Source organism: Lethenteron reissneri, unplaced genomic scaffold (assembly GCF_015708825.2).
Source record: "Lethenteron reissneri isolate LAM-NWPU_2019-01 unplaced genomic scaffold, ASM1570882v1 scaffold_114, whole genome shotgun sequence".
Classification (NCBI taxonomy): domain Eukaryota; kingdom Metazoa; phylum Chordata; class Hyperoartia; order Petromyzontiformes; family Petromyzontidae; genus Lethenteron; species Lethenteron reissneri.
Genome location: NW_026890827.1, coordinates 36,927 through 55,179, shown reverse-complemented (window position 1 = coordinate 55,179; position 18,253 = coordinate 36,927). Strand labels below are relative to the sequence as shown.

General features: G+C 46.0%; 2 protein-coding genes across 2 annotated transcripts in view; both read left to right on the top strand.

Annotated features, from left to right (window-relative positions):
- LOC133361563 (oocyte zinc finger protein XlCOF6-like) overlaps positions 1–5,575 on the top strand; it is a 28,389-nt gene extending 22,814 nt beyond the window's left edge. The window contains exon 3 of the mRNA XM_061580489.1: positions 3,292–5,575. Within this exon, the coding sequence (XP_061436473.1) occupies positions 3,292–5,119 (1,828 nt within the window). The 3' untranslated portion in view covers positions 5,120–5,575. The remainder of the gene's footprint in view (positions 1–3,291) is intronic.
- A 7,993-nt stretch (positions 5,576–13,568) lies between these two features.
- LOC133361556 (oocyte zinc finger protein XlCOF6-like) overlaps positions 13,569–18,253 on the top strand; it is a 38,840-nt gene continuing 34,155 nt past the window's right edge. Inside the window, exon 1 of the mRNA XM_061580481.1 lies at positions 13,569–13,610. The gene's annotated coding sequence lies outside the window, so the exon portion shown is untranslated. The remainder of the gene's footprint in view (positions 13,611–18,253) is intronic.

Here is an 18,253-nt window from a genome sequence, read left to right as displayed (position 1 = left end):
CAGTAACAATGATACGCTAATCGATGCCTGGTTATAGTCAAGGGATCGTCCCCTGCTGGTCAACCATGTTACGCATGTTGATGATCTGGTCATGGCTACTCAATGATATTGAGTTGGAGAATCGTGTTCTATACCTGGAGAATTCCATGACGAAATGGGGCCTTGCATATGTTCTACAAAAAGATCACCTCCCTGGGAAAATCTTGACTTAAAGCTTTCGTAACTGCAGGAATTCATATTCTTTGGGTCTTTCGGTTAAGTGACGTGACTTTACCGAAAGACCCAAAGAATACCTCCCTGGGAATTTAATGTCATACAACACTGCACCTGCTCAGCTCTCCATGAATAATCAGGTCGTTCTACACGTGGTGGAGGAGCGCCTATACCAGGTTAATGTGTTCATGACCTTATTTGGCATCCAAAGTGTCACTTCAAATTAGTCTAGCAGCATTCTTTCATTAGGCTCTGTAACACTATGTGGAAGCTGCCTGGACTTTTTTACATACAAAGCTGTGAGTGTCCATCGCCAAGGTCTAGTCCATTGCAAAGGTCTCGTCAAAAAACAGGCAATAGTCTACATTATAGACTGCCAATACACTCACCGAGGTTAAGAACCAGGCTACAGTCTACATTATAGACTGCCAGTACGCTCACCCAGAGGCGTAGCTAGGGGGGGGCAGGGGGGTACATATGTCCCCGGGCGCCAAGGTAAAGGGTCGCCTAAATGAGGCTTACAACGTTACATTATCACTTATTGCGGCGGGCGCGGCAGCCTGAAACTACTGCGCAAATCTACACCTCAACCTAAAAGTTTATATATCCCGCCACACAGAGCCTACATTGCATGTAATTACATTTTCTCAGGTCATAAGATTTGTGGATGTGGATTTTCAAACTAAAAAAGTAACTATCAAAAAATCTTTTTTAGGTTATATCGAGATACATGAAAAAGATGCAGCAAGCCTAGAAAGAGTCATCGTCGAGATACTGAAATTTGACAACATACCTCTAGCCGACTGTCGGGCATAATGTTATCATAATGCTGCTGTGATGACTGGGCATATATCCGGCCTTCAACAACGAATATGTGACAAAAATCACAGAGCATTGTTTGTCAACTGTGACAACCACAGCTTAAACTTAGCAGGAGTACACTCAGCTAAACAGGATCCACTTGTCGTCACGTTTTTTGGAACAGTTGAAAGTATATATTTTTCTCTCGTTCAACAATTCGTTGGGAAGAGTTAAAAAAAGCTGTGCCCATCACAGTAAAGCGGGAGTCTGAAACACGCTGGAGTGCACGATCAGAAGCTGTTAAAGCTCTCTATGAAGGAATGGATGAACTAGTAGGGCTGCTAGACAAATTGTCGGAGGACGTAACTATGACGCCTGAAACCAGAAGTGATGCAGAACAGTTACAGGCATGCGTATTAAATTTTTACTTCATAGTTTTATTACATTTCTGGAATGTCATTCTTGGAAAAATGTATCGCGTTCAGAAGCGCTTACAGGGTCCTACTATGAATTTCAAGGAAGCAGCAACTGATCTTGAATCTTTGGAGCATGAATTTGTCCAGCTTCGTGATGATTTGAGCCAAGTTGCTGTAAAAAACGCCAAAACAAGATGCACAGCCTGGGGGATCGATGTGGACAGAAGAATTAGGTGACGTCGGAAGATGCCGGGAGAACTGGCACAGATGTCGATGCAATTCGTCGAAATTGCACAGATTTTGGAAATTTCTATGACACCGACATCAATGGCCACGAACTTTTCACAGAATTTGGAGATTGCAAAATGCTGCTCGGTAACCGGAATTAAGTTCTACCAGAAACTCCTTTGGATCTTCTTGGTTTTATTGTGTTTTATGGAGACGACATATTTCCGAATTTGCGAATTTCACTGCAAATTTTATTAACAGTAGCAGTTTCAATTGCAAGCTGTGAGCGGTCGTTCAGCAAATTTAAACTTATTTTGTCGTATTTGCGTGCTTCAATGGGACAAGATCGTCTCAGCGATCTTGCTCTTCTTAGCGTTGAAAGAAAAACATTGGAAAAAACATATTTTGATTACGTGATTGACCAATTTGCGACAGTGAAATCAAGAAAAAATAATCTTTTGTAGACTATGTCAACCAGTCTACGACAGTGACTGAGTGAGCCATGTAATATAATTTCTATGAATTTGCTTCTTTATATACAATGTTTCATTAAAATTGTTATTCCTTATTCGATGTAATAGGAAAATGTGATTAAACGGGGGGGGGGGGCGCCAATTTTATAGTTCGTCCCTGGGCGCAAAATATCCTAGCTACGCCTCTGCGCTCACCGAGGTTAAGAACCAGGCTACAGTCTACATTAGTCGTTTTTTTTTCTTATATTCACTTTATTTGTATTATTATTTTCTATCTACTTGACTTTACCGAAATAACCAAAGAATATTAATTCCTGCAGTCACGAAAGTTTTAAGTCAAAATTTAACCACCTTTTTACCATGCAAGTGTATGAACATGTTAAGTTTGTATTTGCTGTCAAGTATATTGACTCGATTGAACATGGAGGTTAAATCATAAATATAGTTTATGTTAGTTTTGCTTTGGAAATTTTCATAAGAATGGAAACAGTCAGGAAATTAACACAGCACATATGCAGCTGAAGTTAAATCTGTTCATCCTCGCATTCAAGCTAATCTGAGCCTGGCTTCACACCTCTAAGTTGCAAATGAACATTAATTTATACATTTCTGCATAATACAAATAGTATTATTTTCAAAAGCCTTTGCTAGGTTAACAAATTTTTTCTTAAATATTCCTGTCGTAGCTAGACAACCGAAATTGTGTGCTTGGAGTTTTTGGTAAACATTAATTTTGAAGACACTAGGGTGTCCAGGCATATTTATGACCATTTGCCCTCGCATTGTGTGCCTTAACAGCCCGTGTGATGAATTGGGGAATCTCTTTCACTATATCATGAAAATATGAATATGTATAGATGTGTAAGTCATGTGTGACTGTGTATATATGCATTCCTCTGTGCCTCAATACTCACATAGATGGTGTGGACATGCTTTTCTGTTTGCAGCTGACGCTCTCTCTGCAGAATTGGCCTGATGGAGCAAAGGCACTCAGCGCAGTTCAGTACAAGAAGGAAACAATGCGACCATCATGCAAACAGCACGGATCGTACTGGAAACTTGACACAGCACCAGAGAACACACACAGGAGAGAAACCCTTAGAGTGCTGTGTGTGTGGGAAGGCATTTTCAGATTCATCTACTCTTTAACAACACCACAGAACACACACAGGAGAGAAACCTTTTAAGTGCAGTGTGTGTGGGAAGGCATTTGCAAAGTCATCAATTCTTAAATCACACCAGAGAACACACACAGGAGAGAAACCTTTCAAGTGCACTGTGTGTGAGAAGGCGTTTGCACGGTCATCCATTCTTAAATCACACCAGAGAACACACAAAGGAGAGAAACCTTTTAAGTGCACTGTGTGTGAGAAGGCGTTTGCACGGTCATGCATTCTTAAATCACACCAGAGAACACACACAGGAGAGAAACCTTTCAAGTGCACTGTGTGTGAGAAGGCGTTTGCACTGTCATGCATTCTTAAATCACACCAGAGAACACACACAGGAGATAAACCTTTCAAGTGCACTGTGTGTGAGAAGGCGTTTGCATGGTCGTTCATTCTTAAATCACACCAGAGAACACACACAGGAGAGAAACCCTTCAAGTGCACTGTGTGTGAGAAGGCATTTTCATTGTCATCATATCTTCAGACCCACCAGAGAACACACACAGGAGATAAACCCTTCAAGTGCAGTGTGTGTGGGAGGGCATTTTCGTATTCATCTACTCTTAAACAACACCAGAGAACACACACAGGAGATAAACCTTTCAAGTGCACTCTGTGTGGGAAGGCGTTTGCATTGTCATCAAATCTTAAGATCCACCAGAGAACACACACAGGAGAGAAACCTTTTAAGTGCACTCTGTGTGGGAAGGCGTTTGCAATGTCATCAAATCTTAAGACCCACCAGAGAACACACACAGGAGATAAGCCCTTCAAGTGCAGTGTGTGTGGGAAGGCATTTTTTTATTCATCTACTCTTAAACAACACCAGAGAACACACACAGGAAAGAAACCTTTCAAGTGCACTGTGTGTGAGAAGGCGTTTGCACAGTCACCACATCTTCAAAGACACCAGAGAACACACACAGGAGAGAAACATTTCAAGTGCATTGTGTGTGGGAAGGCGTTTGCACAGTCATCACATCTTCAAAGACACCAGCGAACACACACAGGAGATAACCCCTTCAAGTGCAGTGTGTGTGGGAAGGCATTTTTTTATTCATCTACTCTTAAACAACACCAGAGAACACACACAGGAGAGAAACCTTTTAAGTGCACTCTGTGTGGGAAGGCGTTTGCAATGTCATCAAATCTTAAGACCCACCAGAAAACACACACAGGAGAGAAACCTTTTAAGTGCACTCTGTGTGGGAAGGCGTTTGCAAAGTCATCAACTCTTCAGACCCACCAGAGAATACACACAGGAGATAAACCCTTCAAGTGCAGTGTGTGTGAGAAGGCGTTTTCAGATTCATTTGCTCTTCGACGACACCAGAAAACACACACAGGAGAGAAACTCTTCAAGTGCAGTGTTTGTGGGAAAGCGTTTGCACATTCATCAAATCTTAAAAAACACCAGAGAACACACACGCATCAGAAAATCCACAAGAAGTGTAATCTGAAATCAGCTTGTGAAAGTCAAAGTGCTGCAATGACCCCATTGTTCATGAAACAAGAACCAGAAGACAATCCCAGCCTGGACACTTTGAAAGGTATCAAGGTGAAATATGAAGAGGCGAAAGTGAAATGTGAAGAAGTAACAGTGAAGAGCGTAGAAGTGAAGGTTAAATTTGAAGATTATTCAACTCCAAAATCGGACCTTCACATAGATGGAGGCAGTGTGAAACAGGAACTAAATTCTGACTGTGAGGCAGAGCGAGGCAACTCCCAGGAGTTTGTGGATGTGGAGGTGTGGGTGGACTTCTTAGACAATACAAAGTCAAATGGAGACCAGGTAGATGTGCAAGCTTCAGACAATTAAGCTCCAATGGATGCACCTTTGTCACAGGCCTTTCTAATGAATATAATGTGAAGTTGAACACTCAATTTCTAGGTTCAAACTGGAGTGTAAGCGTGGCCAGTATTTGTGAACCTGTGGGTTGGGGCGATCTCTAACCAGGAGTGACTCAAGTGTTTTGTATCATATCTCATCTTAGACACTCGATGGGTGCCCATAATGGGCATCTGCCCCTGTGTGCCACAAGGTGACCGTTCACTGGCCTGCATGTGGATATGAGTTTGTAAGTCGGGGGAGATGTTTGATATGCCATTCGGATTTGAACCTTGAACCTCTGCAACATAGAGAATGTACTACTACTTGACTTCCCTCTATGAGAGTGCTGCACATATAGGCCTCATCTCGGCAGAGATCAACTTGTAAATACGTTGCAACGTGACGCAGTACATTTCAGTATAGTAATAAAATGTTGCCAATGTGCCCTTTGATTATTTTGAATCATAATTGAAAGAATACCCGTCAGATTTTGTACGTACATACAACATTTTGTGTATTAATGTCAAACATGGAATATGTGCTGTCAGGACAAAGTATCTGTTTTGGTGGTAACCTGTACAAAAGCTCACGTGAGAGCTGTTATTTTTGTGATACGGGTCAAAGGGTGTTTTTGTGAATCAGGCCGCATCTGACTGGGGCAACTCATTGTCTTTGAAATCGGGAGCATAGTCGGATCATTCATCAGTTAAGGTATGCCACTTATAAGTTACGTATAATAATAATAATAGTACAATTCGTAACGCGCGCAAATTTGCAGACGTAGTGGCCGCAACTCAGAGGCGCGGAGCCAAGCTCAGAGTCGCTCAAAAGCATGATTGTAGAGGTGAGTTTTTAAGTGTCTCTTGAAGGAGGCGATTGAGGTGATGCTGCGAATGTGCAGAGGGATATTGTTCCAGACTGTTGGGGCTGCCACCGAGAAGCGGCGCGTAGACATGACCATCCTGGATCTTGGTATTGAGAGGAGGTCGTGAGTCGCGCTGCGCAGGCAACTGCCGTGTGCTGAGCTACAAGTTGTCAGTAATGAAGAAAGATACGGCGGGCAGGCGGATATGAAGGCATTGTGGCAGAGGCAGGCGGTCTTGTATGTGACCCTACTGGCAATGGGGAGCCAGTTGAGAGCGCGGAGACGAGCTGGTGAGTCGAGGCGGAGATGAGTGTGGGCAATGACGACGCGTGCTAGGTTATTTTGTAGTCTTTGAAGCTTCCTTAGGTTGCCAGCGGAGGTCCGGACAAGGACGGAGTTACAATAGTCAAGGCGAGACCCAACTATGCAACATGCCAAAGTGTTGGCAATTTCAGTAGAGATGAGAGGACGTATGTGTCTAAGAGCCTTCAGGTGAAAGTTACATGAGCTGATGATATGGTTGGTTTGACGGTCAAAGGATAAAGTTGAATCTAGGATGACACCGAGGTAGCTGAAGTGGTTGGTGAACTTGATGCTATGACCGAAGATGTGTATGTGTGTGGGGAGTGCTGCTGAATTGAGACGTTGCTTGGTACCTAACATGATGGCCACTGACTTTTTCGGATTAAGGGCTAGGTTGTGTGCAGTGAACCATTGTTGCACGGCGGTGGTACATTCCGAGAGCCTCTCGAATCCAGATGCATTGCTAGAATCGATGGCGGTGAATAGAATCGTGTCATCCGCGTATGAGTGATGCTTAACACCGAAGCTTGCAATGAGTCGGCCGATCGGGGAAGTGTAGGCTGTGAAGAGCAGGGGACCTAGAACAGAGCCCTGGGGAACCCCGCATAATGCTGTTGTTTCAGGCGATGTGGACATGCCCACCCTGACTGAGGATTGCCGGTCAGAAAGGTACGAAGCTATCCACTTGAGTGCTGAGCCGCATATACCGAAGTCGGATTTCAGGAGGGAAGTAAGGAGCGAATGGTTGATGGTGTCGAAGGCTGACGAAATGTCCAGACTTACAAGTGCAACAGTTGAGCCGGAATCAACGATCATTAAAATGTCATCGAGCACCCTAGTGAGTGCTGTTTCTGTGGAATAGTTTTGATGGTAAGCTGACTGGAAGTTGCAGTAACACCCCGAAGAGAAGGAGGCATTTGCGATATTCCTGATCATGATGGCGAGTTCCGGAGCACATTGCTTGAACAAGGAACCTGGGAGCACGTCGAGTGGAGATGACTTCAAAGGAAGTGATTCAATTAAAGCGAAAACGTCTTTTGTAGACACAGGCTTTAGCATAGTTAGAAGAGTGTCTGGGTTAGTGCTTACAATTTTAGGTACCATGAGCGGGGTACAATGGTGCACTGTGTCAGTAGACGTGCACGAGTTTGCGACGGCGATTAGCTTGTTGTTGAAGTAAGTATTAAAAGAGGTGGCAAGTTTCAGTGAGGCAAGGGGATCGCTAAGGTGAGGGACCATGGTGCTACCAGGATGGAGAAGATCTTTGAGAGTTTTCCATAGAATGCGCGGGTTTCCGGTTGCTTTTTTATGCGTTCCTCAATGTGGGAGGAACGTGAGACAAGGATCAGTTTGTTAGTTTTCCTGCAGGCGACTCTGTAAGCAAGTCGATCAGCAGGTAGACCACTGCGGGATGCGATACGTTCAAGACGCCTCCTGGTTCGCTTAGCAATGATGGCATCTCTTGAGAGCCAGTGAGTGTCGTGAGAAGACTGCCTAGCGGTTCGTGATTTTAATGGAGCTAGTTTGTCCAGCGCCGCCCTCATGTCAGCTTCTAGTTGGAGAGCGCAGACGGTTGGATCCGATGATGGGGATAACATTGAAAGCGAGTTTGCAAGGAGGTGACGAAAAGCAGAAAATTCGATACCCTTAAAATTACGCAAGTTGCGGGTGAATTTGATGGTGATTGGCTTCGGAAATTGGAGGGAAGAAAGTATAAGGCGGTGGTCGGAGTAACCAGTTTGGAAAACTCCCAGTGCAGTGATGCGTCGGTGCTGGTTAGGTTCCAGAACCAGGTCGAGCATGCTCTCAACGTTTGTTGACGAAGCTCTGGTGGGGCCTGAGTTTGTGATCACCAGGTTATGGCAGGCCAAAGTTGACTCAAGGTGACTATCGATGGAGGCTGGGGTATTGCCGGGGCAATTGAAGTCGCCTGTAAGCACGAGCCTGTGAGATGGGTTAGGAATCAGATATAGGAATTCCGAAAGCTCATTTACGAAGGTGTTGATGCTGCCATCTGGAGGGCGATAGATGGAAATAATGTAAAAGCACTCGTTGTTAGTAGTAGGGGATACGGACTGGACCTCGAATGTGGCCTGAGCCATTGGTAGATGGAGCTCTTTAATTTTCAAGTGAGCATTGTAAACGACCGCTAAGCCACCACCCCGCTGGTTAGTTGCGCGAGGTTTATGTAGAACCTTGTATCCTGGGGGTGCAACTTCCAGAGAGATAGCTGGCGGGGAGTCTTGCCTGCACCAGGTCTCAGTGATGAGCAAAAGGTCGATGTGGTGGTCCGAGATGGTATCGTGAATCAGGGCTGATTTATTGGTGATGGAGCGTGCGTTGAGCAGACCGAGGCGGATATGTGAAGGTAGATGTGAAGATCCGTGCAGGTGAGGCGTCGAGGGAACAGAGGAGTTGGCTGGTTCGAGGTCGACCTGTGAACGGCGGCCCCTGCCACCTCTGCAACCACGGTGCCGATGCGGTCTCCGACGTTGGCCTCGGAGAAGCCCAAGGACAGAGAGCGTCCTCAGGAGTGCGGGTTGCAGGTGCAGATGATGAAGAGATGGTGCATGTCGTAGCCCTATTATATCAGCCCGTGCTGCAACGATGGTGCGGATGAAGGGGCCCGGATTCGGATGGACTCCAATCAGCGGCTCAGCTGCCCTGAGCAGCAAGTCGAGGTGTCGTTGTCCAAGCTCCACGCTATCAGCAAGCACTTCCCCGTACGTAGCGGATGCAAACACGCCCGTGTAAACACTCGCTGAGCGCGTACACGGGCGTGCAGAACCACGCAGGCGGGGCGTACAATGGAGCAGCCAGAAGTACACGAAGTCCAGTGGATTAGCTGACCACGCTCTGTGCTCCAGCTCGCAGGTGGTGCAGCAGGATGGACGTACCTCGCAGAGCTCCCATTCACTGGTGGTGCTGGGCAGCAGGCAAGCCAACTCTCTCGTGTTGAGGAGATGACAGTCTGCTTCGCGTTCCCACTCGCTGGTGGTGAACGTTGGACGGAGCACGTAGATCTCCCACTTGCTGGCGATGCTGGGGCACGCCAAGCTCACAGTCGCTGATGGTACCGGAAGAGGTGCCTTGTGAGGACGTTGCTGGTAGAAACCGTGCCCGGGGCGGATGTTAAGCCGCGCCGCATGAACAATACAGCCAGCGTCCTCCAGCTTCGTGAATCGAAGCAACAGGCCTCGTTTACTCGCACTGCCCAACAGCTGTGCGATGCGGCAGTTAAGGCGAGTTGTGTGGCACTGCAGTAAACGGCATTTGTCGGCTGTTGTAGCGCCGCGAGGCGTGTGCAGTGAACACGGAGGCGGGCGGGTTTGGGTGCAGGGATCGGCCGCCACCCAAAACTCGGGCGACGCCAAAGTGATAATGAAAATAATGAAACAAAATAAATTATATGAAAAATGTAATGGAAGATGAAAGTAAGAAGAGTGATGGTGAGTGAAGAAGGACATGGGTAAGGTACGAGGTGTGGTTACGGTTGATAAACTGTGAGAGCGATCCGGGACTGCAGCCAGCTGCGGCGCTGTCGCCATGGCATACATTCTCCACAAGAACACTAATTATCATTTTGTATTACGTATACATTTTGTCGATCTGAGACTTGAAATGGACCTTGCCGATGAACATCAGTTGAAGCAAGCCGGACTGTTGAGACATTGTACACCAAAACCAGTCCACAGGTGGCTTGTACTGAACACATGTGTAGTGCCATAAGAGAGGAGGGGCTGCTGGGGGCTCTAAGATCCTCGGCAGATAAGCCCTCGGTGCCAGGCGCTAGGATCCCAGGCACCCCAAACAGTTAAGCCCCTTGACGCCACCAACGGGGGGAGGGGCTGTGCGTGCTCTGTGGGATATCTGGGGGCGCACACAACCCCACCCCTCGTTGGGGACGAGGCATTAAAGGGCAGCTCCCTGGCCGATCGGGGGCAGTTGCAGCTCAAGACCCAAGGCCAGCCAGCTTAGGATTCTGGACCCCCTCGTCCCGCTTGTCCTTGTAAGGGCCGGGACGCTGTGAGGGCCAGTGGTGGGACTCTGGGACTCCCGGCTCTACGTCCTTGTAAGGGCGAGTTCCGAGGAAGCCAGAGTCCAGACCCGCACCTTGGCTGGGTCGGGTCAATTAGCCTCCCCTAGGGTAATTGCAGCCGGAGGAGCCCAGAGCGTAGCCAGAGTAGTGTATCTAGGCTGTGTACCTAAGCTATGTACCTAGGCTGTAACAGAGTATCAGGACTGTTGGAGTGTTTTATTGTAATTAAGAAGATACCTCTACAAGTGTCTCCGGAACCCATTACACATGCATTCCTAAAAGGCCGTGGTATTTATAGTTTGTGTAAAACATTCCTTTGTTTCGTGTAGAGAACGTTCAATGAAAGATGTCTGCCGATCTGTTTTTTCGCAAGGAGGTACTTTAAAGAGCACATTTGAAGGCATCGTGGATTTTTGTTACAGATTTGTATTCTAGCCTAGGTTTTATTGAATTTTAACTTCTATTTAAATACAACTTTAGATATATCTGTCTGCATTGATATCCCACCTTGTTTACCACATGTTTACCTAAATATGTAGACGCTCCCTCTGAAGACGTCACCTCAAATTAACGAGTGGATTACGTCAGGGCCTCCCCCTCTCTCTGGCTTGTGATGTCACCAAGAGCAGAACTCGCCTCCACGGAATCTAACGACTGCACTGTCTTGGAATGCATTTACACAGTAATCAAATCTTCACAACTGCCAGGGAACACACATTAAAAACCACTTAATGTACAATTGGAAGGCCTTTTGAATTGTCTTGAAACTGAAACACGTGTAAGGAGGTCTACAAGGAGCAGAGTCTGAGATTGACGTGTGAAATTTGAAGTTCCATAAGCCCATCGTTTGTGATGCAAGGACCCAATAAAGAGGGCAGCTGGGAAACGTCACCATTCGTGAAGGTGACCTGTGAAGGCTCTAGGGTTTGACTTCCAGGTCACTAATGGAGCCCGAGACAAATCACATCCATTTGTGGATGTGGAGTTTTGGGAGGACTTTTCGGACAAGGTCGAGTAGAAGCAGACAGCATGTGTGACCATAAGTGTTAACCAAAAGCATGAGACACGGTTTCCCAATGTTTATTTCAATTGTTAAATTTTTAGTTGATTTGGAATACAGTACGTATTTCCAATGTGATGTAAATTTTAGTTGACGTTTACCTAACGCCATTACTTGGGTAAGGCTTAAGTATTGAATATCGCGTTTTTAGCTGTCGCGCGGCATTTTCCAAGAACGTAACCTACGATATTCAAGGGGCGGCTGTATTTTCTGTCTATCGAGTACAGCAGGCCTATGGTACCCTAAATAGGCTTGGTGCTTTGGGTTCCTTGATTTCGATGTCTCTGCCTCTGCTCACATTCGTTGAGGATTTTTATGATTTTGGGCAGGCCCATCTAAAGCTGCGTGACCAGGAGTTGGAACCATTTCCTGTTCAACTCGGCTTGTGACAGAAATTCACTCTGGCCCAATGCATTACATTTGTAATGTGAGGTTACACCTGGATAATAATGATGGGCTCTGCCGGCCTCAGCCCGCAACCAATGGGGAGTCGAGTTAGGGGCGTGGCCCTGGAGCCGTACATTAGCTTCGGGAAAGTTCCAGGGGTGTGGCTGAGGATTGGCTGCGGGGCATCACGTGGGCCAGGGATTTAAATGAGCGGAGAAGCCACGTGGCTGGTGCCGTGGTCCGGAGCCTGCCACGTGGCGGGCCGCCGCAGTCTCTCTCTCACGCTGTCAGCCAACGGCGTGAAGGAGCAAGGGAACTGGAGGAACGAATGTGGTGGAAGCTGTGAACGAAACTGAATAAAGAATTCTCAATTGACGACGTCTCAACGGGGTTTATTACACATTACATAGCATGTTCAATAATTATGTAGTTTGAGGAGCTCACAATGGCCGTATAAATAAATTGCATTCGTCGCGGTTAAAAATAATATGCTTATCGATGACTGGTTATAGTTAAGGGATTATACTGGTAGGAACGAAGTGAACCAGCCTACAATAGATTATATCGTCCCTCCGTCCGATTACATGTAGCAACATCGCCCCCTACTGCAAACACTTGGCAGGACCCTACAAAAACCTTTAGACTCAGTGAGGCTTTCCTGGCTAAACAAGTGTAACATTCCCTTATAATTACCTGAGATAGTTTAAAATTAACTCACAGCGGCCTAAAGCCTACAGCTAGGCCTAAAGCCTAGAACTAGGCCTCAAACTCTCCCTTCGTATCGTACCCCCGCCATTTCATTTTATTATAGCCATTCATTTGTTCGTTCCTACCAGCCCACCCCGCAGGGACCTGTTTCCCTGCTGGTCAGCCCTGTTGCATCTGCTGATGATCTGGTAATGGCTACTCAATGAGATGGCTGGCTGAGGTGCCATCTCTTGTTTTGCCAGACACACACAGTAACAATAACAACCGCCATTCGCCACTAAGTGGCGGTCACGTCACCATGGCGCTTGTGCCAAGCTATGTGCACGGGGTAGACCCAGGTGCCATGGGTCGACTGACTCAGTTGACTGGCCGATGCACCATCTGTACCCCCGACTGTGCCAACACACAGTGTACACACACACACACAGTGTACACACACAGTTTGTACACACACAATGTACACGCACAGTGTACACGCACAGGGTACACACACACAGTGTACACACACACAGTGTACACGCACAGGGTACACACACACAGTGTACACACACACAGTTTGTACACACAGTGTACACACACACAGTGTACACACACACATAGTGTACACACACACAGTTTGTACACACAGTGTACACACACAGAGTGTACACGCACAGGGTACACACACACAGTGTACACGCACACAGTGTACACACACAGAGTACACACACAGGGTACACACACAGTTTGTACACACAGTGTACACACACACAGTGACGTCACCACTCATTAACTCGTCGGCGTGAGACGCCAGGGAAAGCTGTTCCCCGTTAGTGACGTCATGTCTCCAAGATATTCAATCCCACCCCCTCCACCGCGCTTTTGACTGACGGTTCATTAACATAATTTATTCATAAAAACCGTCGCTATTTCATTGCGACAGGTTCAGCAGCCAAGCCCAATCACCCCACGTGGGCCCGGCTCATTAACATAATTTATTCAATTACACCGCTGCTCGTTGGGGGAGGGGATTGTGTGGTGAACCCCGCTAGTGACGTCATGTCACCTCCTGCTGCCGCGTGACGTCACGAGACACCAGGAAGCTGCCAGTCCACACGCGCGCTCACTGAGATCTGAGGTGAGAAGTTGACATCGTGGTGGTTGTTGTTGTTGATGTGGTGGTTGTTGTTGTTGTTTACCCAGGTAGAGCCTCGCTCCTCTCTCGTAGGGATATCAATTGAGTAGCAGCGAGTATGGAATCGATGTCCAGGTTGGAACATTACAACGCGGGGTCTGCTTAAGTTTAATTTGTCTTCATCTGGCTCACTACTTTTACATTTTTTAAAAATTATTTTTACAGTTTTTTTTCTCTTACCAGGCCAAGCCCACTTCAGCTGCTATACCGCTCTTGTTTTCAGAAGCGACCTGCCCACAACAAAGTGGCTTATCAACGTGTGGAAATGTCTGTCGGTCAAATACTCTAAACGCGTGGTGATGTTGACTCTAAATGTGGAGGGGAAAACCCTGAGGATCCGGAGGAAAATCCACGCGACCACGGGGAGAGAGAGAGACACGCAAACTCCAAATATCCTTAATACAGGTTTGTTTGGGTTAGGTCGCGTAAAAATAAAAATGTGTCGGTAAACCCGACAGCCAATTAGAAAGGGGTTGTCACATAAACAGCACGTGGCCAATTCGTCACTATTGCAGCACTACACCGGTTGTGTGTTGGAGAGCCAAGCCACAACATTTACAATCTGAGTACGACGTTTCGCCAGTAATTACAACCAGCTTCAGCAGGCGACAACCAAATGCTGTGGCTTGGCTGTGTGGAAATATAAATCGGCTCACTGGGATTATAGCTCAGCATGCTAAGCGTTGCACTACCGCTCCCCACTCACGCACAAACATCATTGAAAGTATATTGATCAAACATGAGTAATGTCTTGCCATGCTGGCTTTGTTAGAATAATTGATTTCTGACAATGAAGTCGGTAAATGTGTTTTTTGTAACGGTTCTTCGGTTGTGTTATAAAATCGCAGGGCTTGTTTGTTTAATAATTAGAGCAGCTTTTAAATCGTTGCCCTTGGAGAGTTTCAGGATAGACATTGTTGGATGTATTCCCATCTGATGGGTTTAATTGAATGAAGCTTAAATTTTGGCATACATGTCGACAGCAAATTGGTGAAAGCGCTCTTTTCATCTCAAGAAGATATTGAAGCCGCCGTTTCATACCATGATCCTGAAGGCAAAGACCTCCATGGCGGAAATCGTATGTTTTTTTGGCAAGCCTGTTGCTGGGTCAGTTTGGCGGAGTAGGAAATGGTAGCCATCATCACCTTGCAGGGTTTGCATCTTGGTGTTGATGACATTGTTGCAATGTGTTGTCAGACATGCAAGGAGATCTGTGAGAACAAATATAGCAGTGCAGTGGATACACTTATGTTATGGTGAGTGTGTGGAATTGTAGTAGATGAAATGTCAAAATGAGTTTGCATGTGTGGCAAACCGAAAGTATTGAGAATGCCCCGGACTTTAACACATGGCAAGAGAAGGCGAGGGCGGGAGGTGAGGAGCGGGGGGGGGGTATAGGTGTTGAAGGTGAGAAGGTAAGCAAACAATTGTGCCAAAAACACACTAACTCACCCGTGAGTGTGCGTGGAAAGTTTGGGGTGTGTTGGCGCAATTTGGTTCACTAAAAATCTACACAAGTGCAAAGTCTGCTTTATCTTCATAGATTTATACTATACAATGTTTCGTCTTGGAATACTTTTTGTATACGGTGTCTTCTTTATTTCAATTGTATAGTTTATTTGGAATACAGTACAGTACTTCATTCAATTGTAAAATTTAGTTGACGTTTACTTAACGTCATTACTTAGGTAAGGCTTAAGTATTGAATGTCGCGCTTTTAGCTTTCGAGCGGCAATTTCCAAGAATGTAACATCCATGGTAACCTAGGGGCTGCTGTATTTTCTGTCTATTGACTACAGCAGAGGCTTATGGATTTTCAACATAAACTAAATCTCTGCATTCTTAATTGAATTAAGGCCTATAGTACTATTAAGAGGCTTGGGGATTTGGGTTGTTATTTGTATTCATATCTATGCCTCTGCTCACATTTGAGGATTTGTTTGATTTTGGGCAAGATGGTCTAATGCTGCGTGACCAGGATTCCGAGCCATAACCTGTTCAACATGGCTTGTGACAGAAATTCACTCTGGCCCCATGCATTACATTACATAGCATATTCAATTACTATGTAGTTTGAGAAGCTCCCAATAGTCATATACAAACCATTGCATTTGTTGCGGTTACAATGATACGCTAATCAATGCCTGGTTATAGTTAAAAGATCGTTCCCTGCCTGGTCAACCATGTTTCATCTGCTGATTATTTGGTAATGGCTACTCAGTGAGATGGAATTAGGGAATCTTGTTCTGTGCCTTGATAATTTCATCATGAAATGGGGCCTTGCAAATGTTTCACAAAAATAAACGACATACAACACTGCACCTGCTCAACTCTACGTGAATAATCAGGCAGTTCTACAAGTGTTGGAGGAGCTTCCATACCGGGTTGATGTGTTCACGACCAGCTCTGGTTTGGCAGCCAAAGTCTCATTTAAAATTAGTCGAGCAGCATTCTTTCATTAGACTTTGTAACACTGTGTGGAAGGTGCCTGGACTTTTGCTCCATACAAAGCTTTGAGTGTCCATCGCCAATGTCTAGTCCATCTGAGACCATCCCTCTCCCTGCCATACTGGCATCGCACCCGCCTCTCACCCTTCATCCTGTGGATGTTCGACGCACGGGATGGCACCACTTAGCCAATTCGAGTTGGCCTTAGTGAGTTACGTGGGTCACACAGCCACGAGGCGCTTGTTTTGTGAACACAACCCCTGGGCCTGGCTCTATGGGTGATATCAATATAGATTATAAGTAAGAATGCTCCCCAATAGACTCCCCCTGGAACTCTACCAGACACGTCCCACTGGGCGAAGACTCCGGGGCTGGCCCAAGACTATGTCGCTCGGCTGGCCTGGGAACACTTTGGAATTCTCCAGGATGAGCTAGAGCAGGGGTGGGCAAACTTTTTGACTCGCGGGCCACAATGAGTTCTAAAATTTGACAGAGGGGCCGGGCCAGGAACAGGTGGATGGAGTGTTTGTGTGAACTAATATAAATGACATGTAAAAATCATTACATGAAAGGATTTGGCCTTTAACAGGTAGCAAAGCATTTATTTGCAAGGCAATTTAACAAATTGCACAAACATGAACAATACAAAAACATGTCGTAACGTGACTGATCAAACATCATGAAAACATCTGAGGCCTGCGCCAAACCAATTACCTCACCTGAACTTCTTTATTATCTACATTAACACGTTAGAGCAGCCACGCAGGCTGTGTCTCGGAGATTTGGCTCCAACCTCGCTGCAGCAACACATCATCACTTTCAGTTTCAGTGGGAACTTTTGTTGATCTCCCATTTTTGGCAGTGCATCCTAGTCTGGAGTTATTTTGGTTGTGGCAATTCTCAGGATAGATCTGAGGTGTTGATCCGTTAACTATGATCTGTGACGGGCTTTGTTGGCGTTCATGACGCTGAATGTCTGCTCACACACATAAGTCGAGCCAAACAAAGTCAGTATCTTCTGTGCAGTCCTCCGGAGGTTTGGAAACGTGGCTCTGTTAAGTGAAGCATAAAAGTCATTCAGTTTAACAGAGTTGAACTTCTCCTTTAGGACGGAGTCAGACTGAAGATCTATCAGTTCCAACTGCAGCTCATGTGGTGCTGTTTCAGGGTCTTGTGACAGGGGACAGGACACCAGCTGAAGTGGCTGTTCAATGTTTTAGAAATCAGAGAACCTACGGCAGAATTCTCCGTGCAGGTCCTCAAGTGATTTGCTGTATTTTTTTGCGTTTCGCGGTGCCTCCTCCTGCATGGCAAGTGTGGGGAAATGAGCAAAAGATTTTTTGTTCGCAATTTGTCCGGAGAACAAAGTGAGCTTGGATTTGAAGGCTTTCACATGTTTGTACATGTCGTGAACAAACTGATCTTTCCCCCTGCAGTTTCACATTCAGCTCATTCATGTGTGAAAATATGTCCACAGCAAACACAAAGTCACTAAGCCAGTTCTTGTCGCTTAGCTCAGGGAATTCGTCAGATTTCCCCATCAACTCCAAAAATGCGATGATGTCCTCTTTCAGCTCCCACACTCGTTGTAACACTTTCCCTAAACTTAACCAGTGGACACGAGAGTGGTACAGCAAGTCCTGATGATCCGCATCAGTTTCCTCCAGGAAGGTAATAAACTGACGGTGCTGAAGTCCCCTTGCTCGTATACAGTTCACAAGTTTTACGACTGGATTCACGACATGATTAAGCTGCAATACAGACTTACACAGGGATTCCTGATGGATGATGCAGTGAAGGAAAATAAGATCCTGGACGGAGTTTTCCTCTTTCACTTTATCCTGGATTCTTTTCAGCAGCCCAACATTTTTTCCAGTTAAATTTGGCGATCCATCCGTTGTGACAATGACAAGTTTACTCCAAGGTAGCTTCATTCTTTCGATGACAGCAGATATCTGGTTATACAAGTCCTCTCCCCGCGTTGTTGCTTTCAGGGACTCCATGGTCAAAAACTCCTCTGTTATCGCAAAACTGTCGTCAATCCCTCGGATAAAAATGAGGAGCTGAGCAGTGTCTTTTATGTCCGTACTTTCATCCAGTGCTAGTGAATATAATTCAAAGGAATCAGACTTTTTGTT